The sequence below is a fragment of the Crinia signifera genome, chromosome 9, assembly GCF_055691185.1.
Source record: "Crinia signifera chromosome 9, ASM5569118v1, whole genome shotgun sequence".
Taxonomy (NCBI): domain Eukaryota; kingdom Metazoa; phylum Chordata; class Amphibia; order Anura; family Myobatrachidae; genus Crinia; species Crinia signifera.
In genome coordinates this window covers 12,563,171-12,578,843 of record NC_139225.1, presented here as the reverse complement: position 1 = coordinate 12,578,843, position 15,673 = coordinate 12,563,171, and the positions used below count along the sequence as shown (strand labels likewise).

Genomic DNA, 15,673 nt, shown 5'->3' with positions numbered 1-15,673 from the left:
ACCCCCCACATTCGTGCTCTCTCACAGTCTTGCCGCTTTCACCTACGCAACATCTCACGCATCAGACCATTCCTCTCCACTGACGCGACCAAAATTCTCATTCACTCTCTTGTCATCTCCCGCCTTGACTACTGCAACATCCTTCTCTCCGGGCTACCTCTCACCCGCCTCGCACCTCTCCAATCCATTCTTAACGCTGCTGCTAGGCTCATCTTCCTCTCCCGCCGCTCTACCTCCGCCTCCCCCCTCTGTCTATCTCTTCACTGGCTCCCCATTCCTTTCCGAGTTCTCTTTAAACTCCTCACCACCACCTACAAAGCTCTCTCCTCCTCCACCGCTCCTTACCTCTCTTCACTGATCTCTATCCACACTCCCTCCCGTCCTCTTCGCTCCATCGCTGACCGCCGACTGACCTCTCACCTAATCACCTCCTCCCACTCCCGTGTCCAAGACTTCTCTCGCGCTGCCCCCCTGCACTGGAACAACCTCCCGCCACCCATCAGGCTTTCTGATTCCCTTACCTCCTTCAAGCGCTCCCTCAAAACCCACTTTTTTCGACTAGCCTATCCCTCCTCCTAACCTCTTTTGATCCTCTTATCCTGCCTCCGTTCCCCTCCGTTCCTACTTATCCTATTGTTTTTCGTTCGTCCACCCACCTATTTTTAGTATGTTAACTCTTATGAGTAGGGCCCTCCTTCCTCACGTACTCACCCTACCTCTTTACCTCACCTGTGCTCCTGTCCTGTTCTTCCCTTCCTCTACTTCATCTTTAGTCTCCTTGACAATTTTGACACCTACTTCTGAACTGATGCTGATTTTAGTTCTACCAGCTATACCCCCATTTATACTGTATTTTTCAACACACCCTGTACGTTACCTCGTCATTTTTTTTGTTTGCTATGTACGGCGCTGCGGACACTTTGCGGCGCCCTATAAATAAACGTACTACTACTACTACTACTTAGTCAACTCCCAATAATGCACTTCACACTTGTGCAGCCAGTGTGCCTTGGCTCCTGGTGCTCAGCACCATTAATCATTATCACATTGGCAGATAGGTGAAGCTGCAGCACTACCCCACACTCCCATGCACAAAACCTTTAGCTAAAAAATCTTAAAAATACTGTACATGCCGACCACAGCCCCTGGGCCCTAGATAGAGGGAGACCCAGAGGTACTGCCCCCCTGAGCCCCCCTTAATCCAGCCCTGCCTAGCACAAACATTTACAACTATCACTGCCTACTCATCTTAATGATTAATTTCACAATAAAGTTTTGGGTTTGCACCAATGTATTTTCATTTATATTTTATTTTATAATTGAATGTACGTCTCGTGCATAGACTCCCTTTTTTTTGGGGTTGTTATTCATCATTGGGTTTTGGAGTTAGTTTTGGCAAAACCACCTACGAGTGTTTGGTTCATTTATGGATTAAGGTTCAGTTCAGGACTCTGGACAGTATCTAATCAGAGATTCAGACTAGCTTTTTGGTTTTGTTCGGATCCATTCAACTTTTGAGGTGTTGAACTTGATAAAACACATTGTTTTAGAGGGAGACAAAAAATTCAAAATGATAAATATAGTTTGTTTTTCTCAAGTATTCCTATAATATGAAAGCCCCAAACACAATGCTGTCAGCCAGTAGCCCCCCATTTAGCCAATCAGCGTGGTTTGTTTGGATGGACACATTGTCCGAAGCATTCAGTTCTATCTGGAGGCTAAAATGCTGATCCCTGTAGATCTTGCTGCAGCTGGTGTTGTTTTTCCGTAACGTATACAGCATTTCATGTACCGGTCTTCCATTCACTACCAAACTGGTCCTTAAGTCTTCATCTTTTCGAAGACAATCTTTGATAGCAAAGTGAAGATGGCAGTTGACAAAATATAGCCCCTTGGTTGAAATAGTGAGGTTTCCATCTTGATATTTGATCCCGCGTAGAGGACCGTCCTTTTTCCACAGAAGTGTGCTAGAAGAGTGTTTTTCTTTAGTGCACCCTAAAGAACAAAAACAAAATTATATTTAATAAAGCTCAGCAAGGTGACATACATTAAGTAAAATATGGCAGATAATTAAACACATAGTAAATTTCGCTACTGCAATAAAGATTTAATATGATGACGGTTACTTTTTGTCAATGAAAATAATATTTATTAGACGTCCATCTTACTTTAGTCCAGTGGAGTTAATTTGGAGCACATTTTCTAATCCTCAAAATACTGAAAGCTTTGGAAATTTAGGGTATTGCACGAGCGCATATCTCAGTGAGGTAAGACGGTATAGTATACAATAGCTTGTCATTGATAATATAAATGGGTGGTGTGTGTTTTGGGGCATGTAGGTATTAATTACAAGGCCAGGAGGTCAGGACTGTCAAGGCACCTTCATGTCGCCATGCATAGTTTTTTCCATGGAGGGGGGACTGACTATACCTCACAAATTTGGCCATGTCCCCTTTAGTAGACTCTCTACAGCTCTGTTGACATTGAACCAAATTCATATTGAAATGCAATGGCTGATTATCACACAACGGAGCGATTATTGCAAAACTGTGCATTTGTTGCAATCACAATGTTCATGTGCAAGGGTGCCACTGTGATCCCACTCATACAGAGAACTTTATTATACCCTTTTACACCCAAATCCCGGATCCGACCCGGTATTTGGAATACGGTTCCAAGCCAGGTCGGATACGGGATTTGCACCTTTTACACTTCAGTGCCGACCCGCAGTGTAAACGGGGGCAGCACTTGGAGTTGACAGCATCTCCAAGCACCGGGACCGCTGATAGTCGTGCTGGGGGCAAGCCCAGCACCAAGGTAAGCTGGCCGTGCACCCCCAGCCCCCATCTGTGAGGTGAATGGATGACAGAGTACAGCAGACAGCAGCGGAGGCTGTGTGCGCCCCCCTGCCCGACCTCCATGTTGGCCGCAGGATGAAGTGGTCCAGAGTTTGGGCTTCCCCCATTGCTGTAAATAGGGGAGCCGGGTCAGAAGAACTGGCCTACCCATTTACACTGCCCTCCTCCCAGGTCATGCCCGTGTTCCACCCTGGTCAGGACTTGGGTAGAAGTCCCGTGTAAAGGGACATGGGTTCATAGGTGCCTATTCTGTGGGTGCTCAAGGACCGAGCACCCACGGAAATTGGTGAGCACCCACGCGCCCGAGTCCCTCTGCTGGGCTGCCATATTAATTTGCTAATTTGCGGCTGCAGCACCCACATTGTTGGACCCGCTACCTGGGAAACAGCATGCCGGGAAGAGTGTATTCTGTCCGCAGAGTACCTGCACTGTGGGGGCATTTATGTATGTGGAACTCTGTTGCCGTAATTTGAATATTGGAGACAACTAGTGTGGCCAATTCCGGGATCGGGATCGGCAGGATCCCGGGATTTTCCCTAAAAAAGTCCGGGATTTTAATCCCGGGATTGGAGAATCCAATCCCGGGATTTCGGGATTAGACTGCGCATGCGCAGTCTAATGCCGGGCAGCGTCTGAGCACTCACTCAGGCGCTGCCCGGCTGTTCTCGTAACCTGACCCGGCGTGCGGCCTGCGTAGCGTGACAGTAGAGGTCACGCTGCGCAGGCCACACGTCACCAGTGACCGCCTACCCGCCTCTTCTCCACCGCCCGCCAGCACGCCGGCCTGACTCCGCCCGCCTGCCCGCCTCCGCCTGCCCGCCTCTTCTCCGCCGCCCGCCTGCCTCCGCCCGCCTGCTGTCTTCTATGGAGGTGCACTTGCCGGGAGGCACCGTGCACCTCCAAACCAACTCGGCCGCCCGCCCGTACCCTAATGTAAGTAGATGTGCGGGTCGGCCGGGGTGGGTCCTATGCTAAAAATGTTTTTTTTTGGTGGGGATGCCAATCCCGGGATCCCGGGAATCCCGGGATTGAGCATTTTTCAATCCCGGATCCCTGGATTGAAAAAATGCCCCGGGATTAGCATCCCTAGAGACAACTGTGCTCCGTAATATAAATTGGTATTTTTAGACTGCTGTTGACCTGGGTCCACGAGGGAAAACCCGCATTTTTGCGGAGGTGTAAAGGGGGTATAACAGAATTGTCACAGATTGACAGAAAGTGGCTGTCCGGAGGTGCAATAAGGAGTTTAAGGGGAGTGATTGGGAGGATGAAGGTATGTCACATGTCATGGGCGATTTCAGGGTGTGTATCTGATGGCTGCACGATTGTTCGTACACATCTCCCTTGATGTGTTATTTTAGATTTCGCAGTCTTAATTTAATAAAAGTTATATTTTTATATTTAATTATTTTTCTTCTTATATTAAATCTAGTCATCGCCCCGTGACAGATCGCTCAGCACACAGCACTGTGTGCTGAGCAATCTGTGCTTAACTAGATCGCTCAGCACAAAGCTTCCATCGACCCATGTGTACAGGGCATAACAGAAAATTTTAAGATTCTACAATACTTTGAAGACAAGAAAACAATGTTACTTGTGAGACAACTATTCATTCTCCAAACTCTACAAAACCTACAGTACCCCATGTGTTCTTCTATTTATGTCTTATTTGTATTTTATTTTAAAATAATTTGACCTATAACAGTGGGTGTGGGTGCAGTGGAGGGGATGGTACACTTTGGGTGGCGTGGTGGCACAGGACACGTAATGATAGCCACGTCCTGCTTGATAATGCAGAGATGACCAGCATTACACAGCCAGGGGTGTGGGTAGAATTAAGGGATTCAGTAAGAATTGTATCATCGGCCACCCAGACTGCCCACTGCAGAGGAGGCTTTCCCACTCTTTGGGTGTGGGCGGGGCATACCTATTTATCCTCGTGGAATGAGACCCAAAAGATGGGCACAATTGCCAGTGCTATTGCTTTGCCACTTCTCCGCCTCCTGCTTCACTGAGCTGGCTGCCCTCCCCTGGACAGTCAGCAACCCTGGTCTGCAGTATAGCATAGTTGCCTACTTTTAAAAACTATTTTCAGGGAGATTATAGTTGGTAGTATAATTTTGCAGAGCCCCCAATTGAGGGGGAGTGTCATGCTCCACCCAAAGGGCGTGTCTAGTTCCATATATAGAGAGATTGTGAATAGAGATTGTGAACGTGGCACCTAGAAGCATGGGTGTGTACTGCTACATCTGAGAGGAATCTTTTAAAACGACTTATATACAAATGTAGATGAGCCCCAAAGCAGTTAGTAAGAGATACTAGGGGCCTTATTTTGGTTCATTCTTTCTGACAAAATCCTTCTTAGATGGACAAAACCATGTGCACTGCAGGGGGGGCAGATGTAACATGTGCAGAGAGAATTAGATTTGGGTGAGTAATTTTGTTTCTGTGCAGGGAAAATACTGACTGCTTTATTTTTACACTGCAATATAGATCTCACTTTGAAGTAAAACCCCACCCAAATCTAATTCTCTCTGCACAAGTAACACCTGCCCCACCTGCAGTGCACATGGTTTTGCCCATCTAAGAAGGATTTTGTCAGAAAGAATGAACCAAAATAAGGCCCTATACTTGGTAAAGTGCTGGGAAATGGTGCTGATGATTCAATGTAAATGTATCTGTCTCTCATTCCTTTTCCCCCAAAAATGTAACAATATAATGTGGGCTAGGTGACAGGAGGGAGATTGCTAGACTAATGAGGGAGAGAGGGAGATTGTTGCTAAGTCAGGGAATCTCCTGCAGAACACAGGAGGGGAGGTAACTATGATGTAACAGTGTAATGTGGGTTAGGTGACATCAGGGAGATTGCCAGACTAATGAGGGAGAGAGGGAGATTGCTGCTATGTCAGGGAGTCTCCTGCAGAATGCAGGAGGAGGGGGGGGGGGGGGGTAACTATGATGCAATAGTGTAATGTGGGCTAGGTGACATGCTAGACTAATGAGGGAGAAAGGGAGATTACTGCTATGTCAGGGAGTCTCCTGCATAATGCAGGAGGGTGGACAACTATGCAGTACGAGAGCAACATTTTAATATTTCTGACCTTTCTGTTCTATGGGGATGATTCAGATTTTTGTTACTTCATTAAGAGTACAGTACGAACACTTTAAGTCGCATCTTGATTAAGCTTTTATACTTACACTTGAGTTGTGCATGCACTTTTTTGCTTGCTGTGCAGAGCTGAGAGTGTGGATCTGAAACAAAAGTATGTAGAAATGAAACTGAATGTATACAGGTTACTTTGCTAACCCCGTAACCAAATGTGTTACCTACTTAATACATAAATACACAGAAGAAAGCCAGCAGCCCCAGCGCTCACTAATCCTCCTTGTGGAATTCAAAAGTTGCAGTTCTTTGTTGGATGGAGAGACTGTGTTTATATTCAGGACACCATGAGGCAAACTGGGATTCATACCAGTGAGGAGCATCTGTGAAAGTGCATCATGGACTATGTCCATTTTCAGCAACTGACTGTATTGTGCACAAACTATTTTCTGGTAGAGACAAGCGGGTTTAGTTTTTGGACTTCGATCTCCCACCTGTCTCAGATCCAGAAACAAGGCAGCAGATTTTGGGTTTCAGATTTGGGCACCAAGTACCATTCAAATCAATGGGCTGACCACTGATTGGCTGAGTAATTCTTGCGGATCTTAGCCAATGGATTCCAGCATTGTTGTCCCCAAATGCTGCTGCTGTGTGACACACAAACCAGGCTGGTCAGGCACTGAGAACAGGATCACGAGAAACTACAGTAAGTAGGATGAAGAAATGGTCAGGAAAGACAAGGAAGGATCACAACATGGTCAGGACCAACTAGGTAGGATGAGCACACAGTCAGGACAGAGGAGGAGGGATGAGCACACAGTCAGGACAGAGGAGGAGGGATGTGCACACAGTCAGGACAGAGGAGGAGGGATGAGCACACAGTCAGGACAGAGGGGGAGGGATGAGCACACAGTCAGGACAGAGGAGGAGGGATGAGCACACAGTCAAGACAGAGGAGGAGGGATGAGCACACAGTCAGGACAGAGGAGGAGGGATGAGCACACAGTCAGGACAGAGGAGGAGGGATGTGCACACAGTCAGGACAGAGGAGGAGGGATGAGCACACAGTCAGGACAGAGGAGGAGGGATGAGCACATAGGGCCTTATTCTAGTTCACTCTTTCTGACAAAATCCTTTTTAGATGGACAAAACCATGTGCACTGCAGGGGGCAGATGTAACTTGTGCAGAGAGAATTAGATTTGGGTGGGGTTTTACTTCAAAGTAAGATCTATATTGCAGTGTAAAAATAAAGCAGCCAGTATTTACCCTGCACAGAAACAAAATAACTCACCCAAATCTAATAATCTCTGCACATTTTACATCTGCCCCCCTGCAGTGCAGCATGGTTTTGTCCATCTAAGAAGGATTTTGTCAAAAAGAGTGAACTAGAATAAGGCCCACAGTCAGGACAGACTTGGTAAGATGAGGACAATGTGGGAACCGACTATATAGCAGGCCTGGCCAACCTGCGGTTCTCCAGCTGTTATGAAACTACACATCCCAGCATGCCCTGCCACAGTTTTAGCAGTCCCTCATAACAAAATTGTAACAGGTCATGCTGGAACTGGTTGTTTCACAGCAGCTTGAGAGCCACAGGTTGGCGATGCTTGCTATATACTGTAGAATGAGGAAGCATTCAGAACAGACTGGATAGGATGATGGCACAGTCAGAGGTGACTGGGTGAATAAACAGATGGGGCAGACTGGGAAGGATGATCAGAACAGACGAGGTTGGATGAGGATATGGTCAGGACAGACAAGGAAGGATGACATCATGGTCAGGACTAACTAGATAGGATGATGTCACCGTCAGAATTGACTAGCTAGGAGGAGGAAATGCATGAGAACATCGTTCCGTGTACGGGCACCTTCAGAACAATATCTTCATATTAATCTGCACCACCTCATACCCTCAGCACAGAATGATGATGATTTCAATGTTGGTATTCATAATGTCAACAGCAGAAAGATGACATTGATAATGTATAAACGGTTATGTTATCGACATCATTACTGTTGACACCTGATAAAAATGTAAACATTGACAGAATGTCAGTATTTTTATTAGCATTAATATTAGGGTTAAGGAGAGAATTAAATCAGCTGATTCCTATTGGTCACTGGGTGTTGATCAAGCCCTGCATGGTAGATTATCAAGGACATATGGGGTTATTCAGATCTGATCGCACGAATTCCCAGGCCGGGTGATTATCGATAAAATGCGCAAGCCACTTTTGATTACCGATCATAATCAAATTTATTGACAATTGCTGGCGTTTGGGGGAGGTAACTGCCCATTTTGTGGAGTGTTAGGGAAAGCAAAGGTGCACCCAGGCGTTTGAGGGTGTGTGCAGGGCCGCTGAGAAGGGGGGGCATGTACCAATTACCCGGGTCAAGGTTTACTTTACAGGGTTTTTTTCACTCTTTTCCTGTTAAAATGTTTGGTGCCTGGCCTAATAGCAAGAGGTGGCCACACCCCCAAAAATTTAACGGGGCCTGGCATACCTCTCAGTGGCCCTGGGCGTGTGACGTCAGCTCTGGCCCGATCCAACTGATTATTATGAGTAATATGTCCACTTCTATAAACCAGTACTTTAGCAAATGTACCCCTTAGCTGTAATCTACAGATTTTAAATGTATTATTTTATTTGAAACATTTTTGACACCTGTCTTTTGAAATCTGTAGTGACTACGATGAAACAAGGGCCTGTACATTTTGATTAGGAAATGTAACGAAGTATCAAATGTAATAAACATCTCCCTCTGCTGGATTCACATGAGAAATTTCAACATTTTCATATTTTTCCAACTAGTAATCTGAATTGTTTTTGCTTTTGTCATTTGTGAAAGGAACTGCGCAGTGAAGCAGGAAGCCATTACGGCTTAGAAATTTCACACAAAAGAATTAATTTGTAATTTGGGGATGCAGCTGAGCTAAGGAAATGTGTGGCCTTGTGTATGATCCTTTTCAAAGTTTGATGTTCAGAATAGATTTACAGTATACCAATATTATATCTGATATTTTGCATTTCATCTGTACAGTACTTTGTGTTTCATTTGATCAAGGAGATAAAAAAAAAAGCTGAAATGACAAAGTATGTTGTAAGAACAATCATCTTTGAATAAAATAATGAATTATTTAGTACAGTAGCTTATTTCTTTAAATGACTTTGAGACTCACAGGTTTCAAAAACCAACCTTATTTATTTCGAGTAGTAATGCTACTAAATCTGCAACACCTTTGGGCTTGATGTGCTATTGCCATCTTGATTCCTTTCTGCAGGCCACTGTATTAATTATGTTCAGATAACCTTAATTCTTTATGTATATGTTAAGAACATGCGGGGTAATGACCGGAACACGTGTCTGCAAATTCGAACAGCGACTGATTATCGATACACTGCCCATTCGCACCGACCGTAGCATAGTACACATACACAAAGCCTTAAGCAGGCATGTCCAAACTATGGCCCTCCAGCTGTTGTGAAACTACAAGTCCCATCATGCCTTGCCACAGTTTTGCTATTAGGGAATGCTAAAAGTATGGCAAGGCATGCTGGGATGTGTAGTTTCACAACAGCTGGAGGGCCACAGTTTGGACATGCCTGCCTTACGGCAATGAAATCCTGCTGCGTTATCTATTTGCAAGCTGTTTGCAAGGTGATTGACAGGAAGTAGGGTTCTGGGGGTGGAAACCATTCTTTTAGTGGGGAACAATGCAGCTTTGCCTAGGAAAATGCTGTGATTGTCCGGGAAAGTGCTAGGCGTGCCTAAGGTTTTAGGGGAGGGGGTTGACGTCAGCTCCAGGAAGGATATACCCTTTCTATCGTATAGCTGAGTAAGTCTAGGAAATGTCCCATAACACTGTAACACTGATGACAACTCATTGAAGGATCAAAATAAATAATTTCTGATGAAATCTTTCTCTGTCACTGAAATTGGATCATCACTATATATTTAAATTATAGGCGCCATACTATTGGGTAAAAACTTGTGGTCTTTCTGTTTCCTTACCCTCAGGGAACATTGTGGTAGGTCAGCCAATACTGTACTAATTATTATTTATATTAATTCTTTGAGCGCGTAGTGGAATATTGGGGATATATATATATATATATATACACACATATATATATATATATATATATATATATATATATATACACACACACACACGTGCCCTCGCACTCACCGATTACTGTGGGTTGAGTGCGGTCTACAAAAAAAGATCTTAAAGATTATTAACTTTAATACAAGATAAATATATTTGGCAACAAAAAAAGAATTACTGAACCTGTCGGTTCTGTCCCAACGTTTCGGTCCCACTCCAAGGAGAGAGAGTGAGGGAAAACTTCTGGAGTGTGGGGTGCAAATCTGGATGGTGGCTGGTCTGGATCCGATGGGTGCAGATGTGACAAACAAATGTCCAGGTCCTCTTAACACGTTTCATTGTAACTAGGTACAGCTTTGTCAAAGGTAAGTCGTACCTTTGACAAAGCTGTACCCAGTTACAGTGAAATGCGTTAGGAGGAGCAGAGGACCTGGGCACTTGATTGTCACATCTGCACCCATCGGATCCAGACCAGATGCCATCCAGATTTGCACCCCACACTCCAGAGGAATTCCCTCACTCTCTCTATGCCACCATTATGTAGGATACTGCTGCTATGCTTTTTAAACTGGATGAATTTCCAGAATGGACACAAAATTCTGGTAATTATACCTCTACATCTGTACCTGTGGACTCTTTCTGCCAGCATTCATAGATCTACTTACTGCATAATAATTCATTCATTTAAAGTGTCCAAGGTGCCTCGTGCTTCTCATGTTTTTATTGTGTTTCTTTGTATTATTAAACTTCATGTTTTTTTTTTAAATGTTATTATTGGTTAGCGCTACTCTTATACTGCTTTCACATTGCAGAAATGGGTAATGACACGGTATTCTTAAATGGGACTTTAAAATGGGTCTGAGCCTTGAGACCTTTCACATTGCAGGTGAAAACCATTTTAAAAATCATTTAATACCATTCAAACATTCAACCCGATTAACCCCCAAGGGACACGTTTCAAGCCATTGAAATAGAGCTGTTCAAACTGCCAAAAAAACGGCTTTAAAACGTGTAGGACTCTGCTTTTTAACCGTGTTGAAATACCGGTTAACTTTAACCGGTAAATCAACTCTGGCACTTTCACATTGCAGCCTTAAACGTTTTAAAATGGAAAAAAAAAACGGCAATATACCGTTTTAAAAGTGCGATGTGAAAGGGATATCATTTTTAGTTTCTTGTTGTTGAGGGATCACTCCCTCCGTAGCTGCTTCACGACTAACCCCCTTCGTTGCATGCTGGCGATCCCCGACTAAGGATCAGAGGCGCTCCATTCCATCTGTATGTGTGAAAGGGCTATGATTGGGGATAACCTGTTATTTAGATTATCTATACAGAATGCTTATTAAAATCAGTCTCACCACCTGTTCAGTCACCAGGCTGGATGAGAATAGATGTGTTACTATGGTATCATTCAGTAGTTTTATACATGAAAATATATGACTCTTTATTTAGTTTTCTATGAGATGATAATCATTTGTGACACACATTAACCAGACTGCACATAATGTTAGAAGAGTTTAACCACATCCTGAGCTGACGTTCTGCAGCAATGATCCGTGCATTAAAATGAACATGAGGTTTCTGGCCTTGCATTGTTTCCAAACAAGTCTTTTCTTGAAATACCTACAGTATGCTATGTTTTATCCCACTAACAGAACCTAGGGCATATGTTTACAACAATGGTGATCTATTCTGTACTTTACCTCTCTTCAGTTGAGCAGCTTCAAAGGTGGTCCACAATGAGAAAACAGAAGCATGGCATTTAATGCATTCCGAAAACATTTTCCTGATTTTGGCAGTCTTAAGGCCCATACACACTGGGCGATTTTGAGCTGAAAGCCACTCAAACCAGGGGCCAAATGTAATAGGGTGAGAGTTTCAGAAAGTGAGAGATTTTGGGAGAGGTTTCCCATGTTTTTTTAAAGCAGACAATTACACTGCAAAACCAGGTTGATTTTGCCATGTAATTGATTGCTGCTTTAAAAAACATGCGAAAACTCTCCCAAAATCTCTCACTTTCTGAAACTCTCCCCCTATTACATTTGGTCCCTGGTGTTTTATTACCAGTAGATGAGCAGCTTTGTGGATGGCTTTGCATAGCGCTGCCTGAGCCAGCAATGTATATATCAGTGGCGTAACTCCCGGAGGCAATGGAGACATTTGCCGCCGGGCGTTAGCCACTAGGGGGGGCACAGAGAGAGGAGCATGGTGCACTCGCATAAAAGAAAAAGAAAACAAAACTACAGCTCCTAGCAGACCTTGCTGCAGGAAGCTCAGGGCTGCTGGGAGCTTAATTTTAGTTTCAGTTTCTGCAATCCAGCTGCAGTTAGTGCACTGTGCTGTGCAGCAGTTGCACCTTCCTTGCAGCCAGATAAGAGGGAACGAGTGGCTCCGGAGCAGCAGTCTGAAAAGGGGGCGTGGCTACACGGCACTGGACTGGACTGTACACACAGTCATTGCCAGGCTAGCCAGGCCCTGCAGCAGCAGCAGCATGGTGAGTGTGACTGTGTGTGTGTGTTTAACTGTTATATCCAGTATGTAATTATCTGTGTGTGGGTGTGTGTGTATATGTGTACCTATTATGTACAGTATGTATTTATCTGTCTGTCTGTGTGTGTGTGTGTAACTATTATGTACAGTATGTGTGTGTGTGTGTGTGTGTGTGTAACTATTATATACAGTATGTATTTGTGTCTGTGTGTGTAACTATAATATACTGTATGCATTTATCTGTGTGTAATTATTATACTGTTGGAATGTGTGCATGGGTGAATAGGTGTGTGAATATATGTATGCATAAGTGTAGGTATGTATAAGTGTGTGACAGTATGACTATATATGCATGTGTATAGGTGTGTGATACGTCGCCTGCCAAATGTCGGTCCGATCGCCCCCCCTTGCATTCCATGTCCCTTCTCATGGGCTGCAAATGGATGTTTAACATAAACATCCATTCGCAGGCTACGTGGAAACACCCACATGATTCAATGGTCGCCGACCATCCAATGATGTGGAACGTGCACGCAGATCGTGACTCTCAGTTCACTTAGATATGCGTGCACACTCGAGAGGAACTTGGCAGGCAGCTAACATCCGGTGATGTCAGCTGTCCACCCCTGGCACCCACGTCACGGGCCGATTATCATGGGAACAACCATAAAATGCTGGGTGCGAATATACGCAGCCACCCCTGCCTGCAGTTTTGGGTGCCTGCGCTTGGCGAATAGTGTGGCGATACACATGCGCCAGCGCATACACACATTGATTCCTCATGCGAATGCACTGCGGATGTGAACAAATTAGAATGACCCCCTTTATGTAGGTATATGTGTGAGTATGGGTTATTTTTTCTTTATCTGCAGCCCAAATAAATGGGTATATTTATGCAAATAATGTGAGATGTGCCAGGAGGCGTGTTTAATCAGTAAGCAGTCTGTGTGCATGGATGTTTATAAGTGTACAGTATGTGTTTACTTATTTAGTTACAGAAGTGTGTTATGTGTTGTGCAGTGCTGCATGTGTGTTTTTAGTGAAACAGGTTTGTGGATGTTAAGTGACAGAGATGTGTGTGTCTGTTAAGTGTAGAGTGACTGCGCATGTGCATGTTTGAGTGAAACAGGTGTGTGTTTGTGTTAAGTAACAGAGAAAGTGGAGGACTTCGGAAGGCCACCAAGACACATGAACGAACAACCCGTGTCGTTTATGTGATTTTTTTTTACATATTAAACAGCCAACCCGCATATCACAGAAGCCGGACGACCCGCATATCACCTCACACAGAAGCAGGCCGTATACCACTCTTGGAGGGAGCCAGGACACATACTGGAAGCTGCAACACCTCCGTGGGACATAGGGCAACCCCCCATGAGGACTCCCATTCTTACAGGGATCCAGTGACACAGAGAAGGTAATGTTGATCTGTATGCTGCTCCCTGCACACTTCTATCAATGCTCTCTCTTCTTTCCCTTTTTCGCACACTTCCTCCCCCCATCTCTAACTTTCTCCCTATTTTTTCCACACTCAATCCCACTCCCTATCTCTTTTCTCCCTCTTTCTCACACTCATTCTCCCCTCAACCTCCCCTCTATTCTTCCCCTCTCTCACACTTACCTCCCCTCCCTTACTCTCACCCTTCTCTCCTTTTCTCACCCCTATCTCTCTTATCTACCTTATTCACTCCCCCCACTTCTCTCAATATCTCTCATCCCCCTTTCTTCTCCACCTCTCACACACTCACTCTTCTGCTCTCATCCCCCTCTCTCACTCCTCTCTCTCAAACTCTCTCTCCTCTTCACCCTCTCACCCATCTCCTCTCTCTTTAACCCCTCTGTCTTGATTCCCGCTCACACTCTCTCCCCCCTTTCTCTCAACTCTGTCTCTTCACGCTCTCTCACACCCCTTTCTACGCTCAGCCCTCACCCTCTCTATCTCTCACACACTCTCCCGTCTCTAACAAACCCCCCCCACTTCTCACACTTACTTTTACCTTTTCTCCCCTCTCTCACACTCCCCCACTCTCTCACTTTTCACCACTGCTTCTCCTCATCATGCCTTCAGAGGCCAAGAAATAGTTGTGAGGCCATACCCATTGTTTTGCGGGACAGAGGTGTGTATGTGTCTGTATTGGGGGGGGGGCATCAACATTTATCTTGCCTCCGGGCAATTGGTATGAACTTATGCCACTGGTATATATTACTGCCTTATATTGTTGGTGGGCAGTGGTGACAGTAACATATAAATGACAGGCACATGCCAGCCATGTATATATTACTGCATTACAAATATCATTGGCGGCCAAGATACGCTCCACACATGGGGCAGGGGGAGGGAGTGGGGCCTTCCACTAGGCGGGGCATTTCCCCTGGGTTGTGTGGCAGGGAGGGGGAGCAGCAGAGCAACGGTGTGGGTGGAGGCGGGAGCAGGCCAAACGGCTTGTGGTGGCGTGAGAGCGGGAGGGCCAGTCGCTAATGATGATGCGTGAGTATAATCTATATGGAGCAGGGGGAGGGAGCTAGGCGGTTAGTTGGGCTGAAAGTATAACATAGTTTAGCCCTGCTGCCGTGGCGTCTGTACGCACTCAGAGATGATGGCTGAAAAACCAGCCCTCATCGCTAGACATGCTGGTAAAACCAGCTGATGTGGGACCTCGCTAGCGATGATGCTGGGGCACTCATCCTCGCTAGTCTGTCATCGGTGGGCCATACACACTAGGCGATTTTCCACTGAATATCACACAAAACAGCCAAAATGAGCAATTTTAAACTTAAAATTGCTTGGTCTGTATGGGCCTTTATACTCATGAAGTGCATAGTCTATTAATCCATAGAAAAAAAAAGGGCTGGTGGAAAATGCCATGTGTGCCGTTTTCCTAGAGGTTTCTGCAGGGCCTGTTTAAGGGTTCCACCCTAGGCTAATAAAAAAGTGCCCCCCTCTTCCAGCCCACCAATTATTTATTCCCTCATATTCAGCTAAAAATCTGTAACAAGCTTGGGCATCATCTCCATTCATATTGACACTTATTGCCCTAGCAGCGGTGGCAACAGTGGCATTGGCATTAATCACAGCCTCGGTGGTTGAGCCAGCTGCGGCTATCAAAGGA

At 45.1% G+C, this 15,673-nt stretch overlaps 1 protein-coding gene across 1 annotated transcript in view; it reads right to left on the bottom strand.

The window, feature by feature from the left end:
- Positions 1–560: 560 nt before the first annotated feature.
- The window catches only part of TNFSF8 (TNF superfamily member 8), a 61,855-nt gene continuing 46,742 nt past the window's right edge, over positions 561–15,673 (bottom strand). Inside the window, exons 3-4 of the mRNA XM_083161042.1 lie at positions 6,057–6,110; positions 561–1,995 (exon numbers count right to left, since the gene is read on the bottom strand). Coding sequence (XP_083017168.1) covers positions 1,604–1,995; positions 6,057–6,110 — 446 coding nt within the window. The 3' untranslated portion in view covers positions 561–1,603. The remainder of the gene's footprint in view (positions 1,996–6,056; positions 6,111–15,673) is intronic.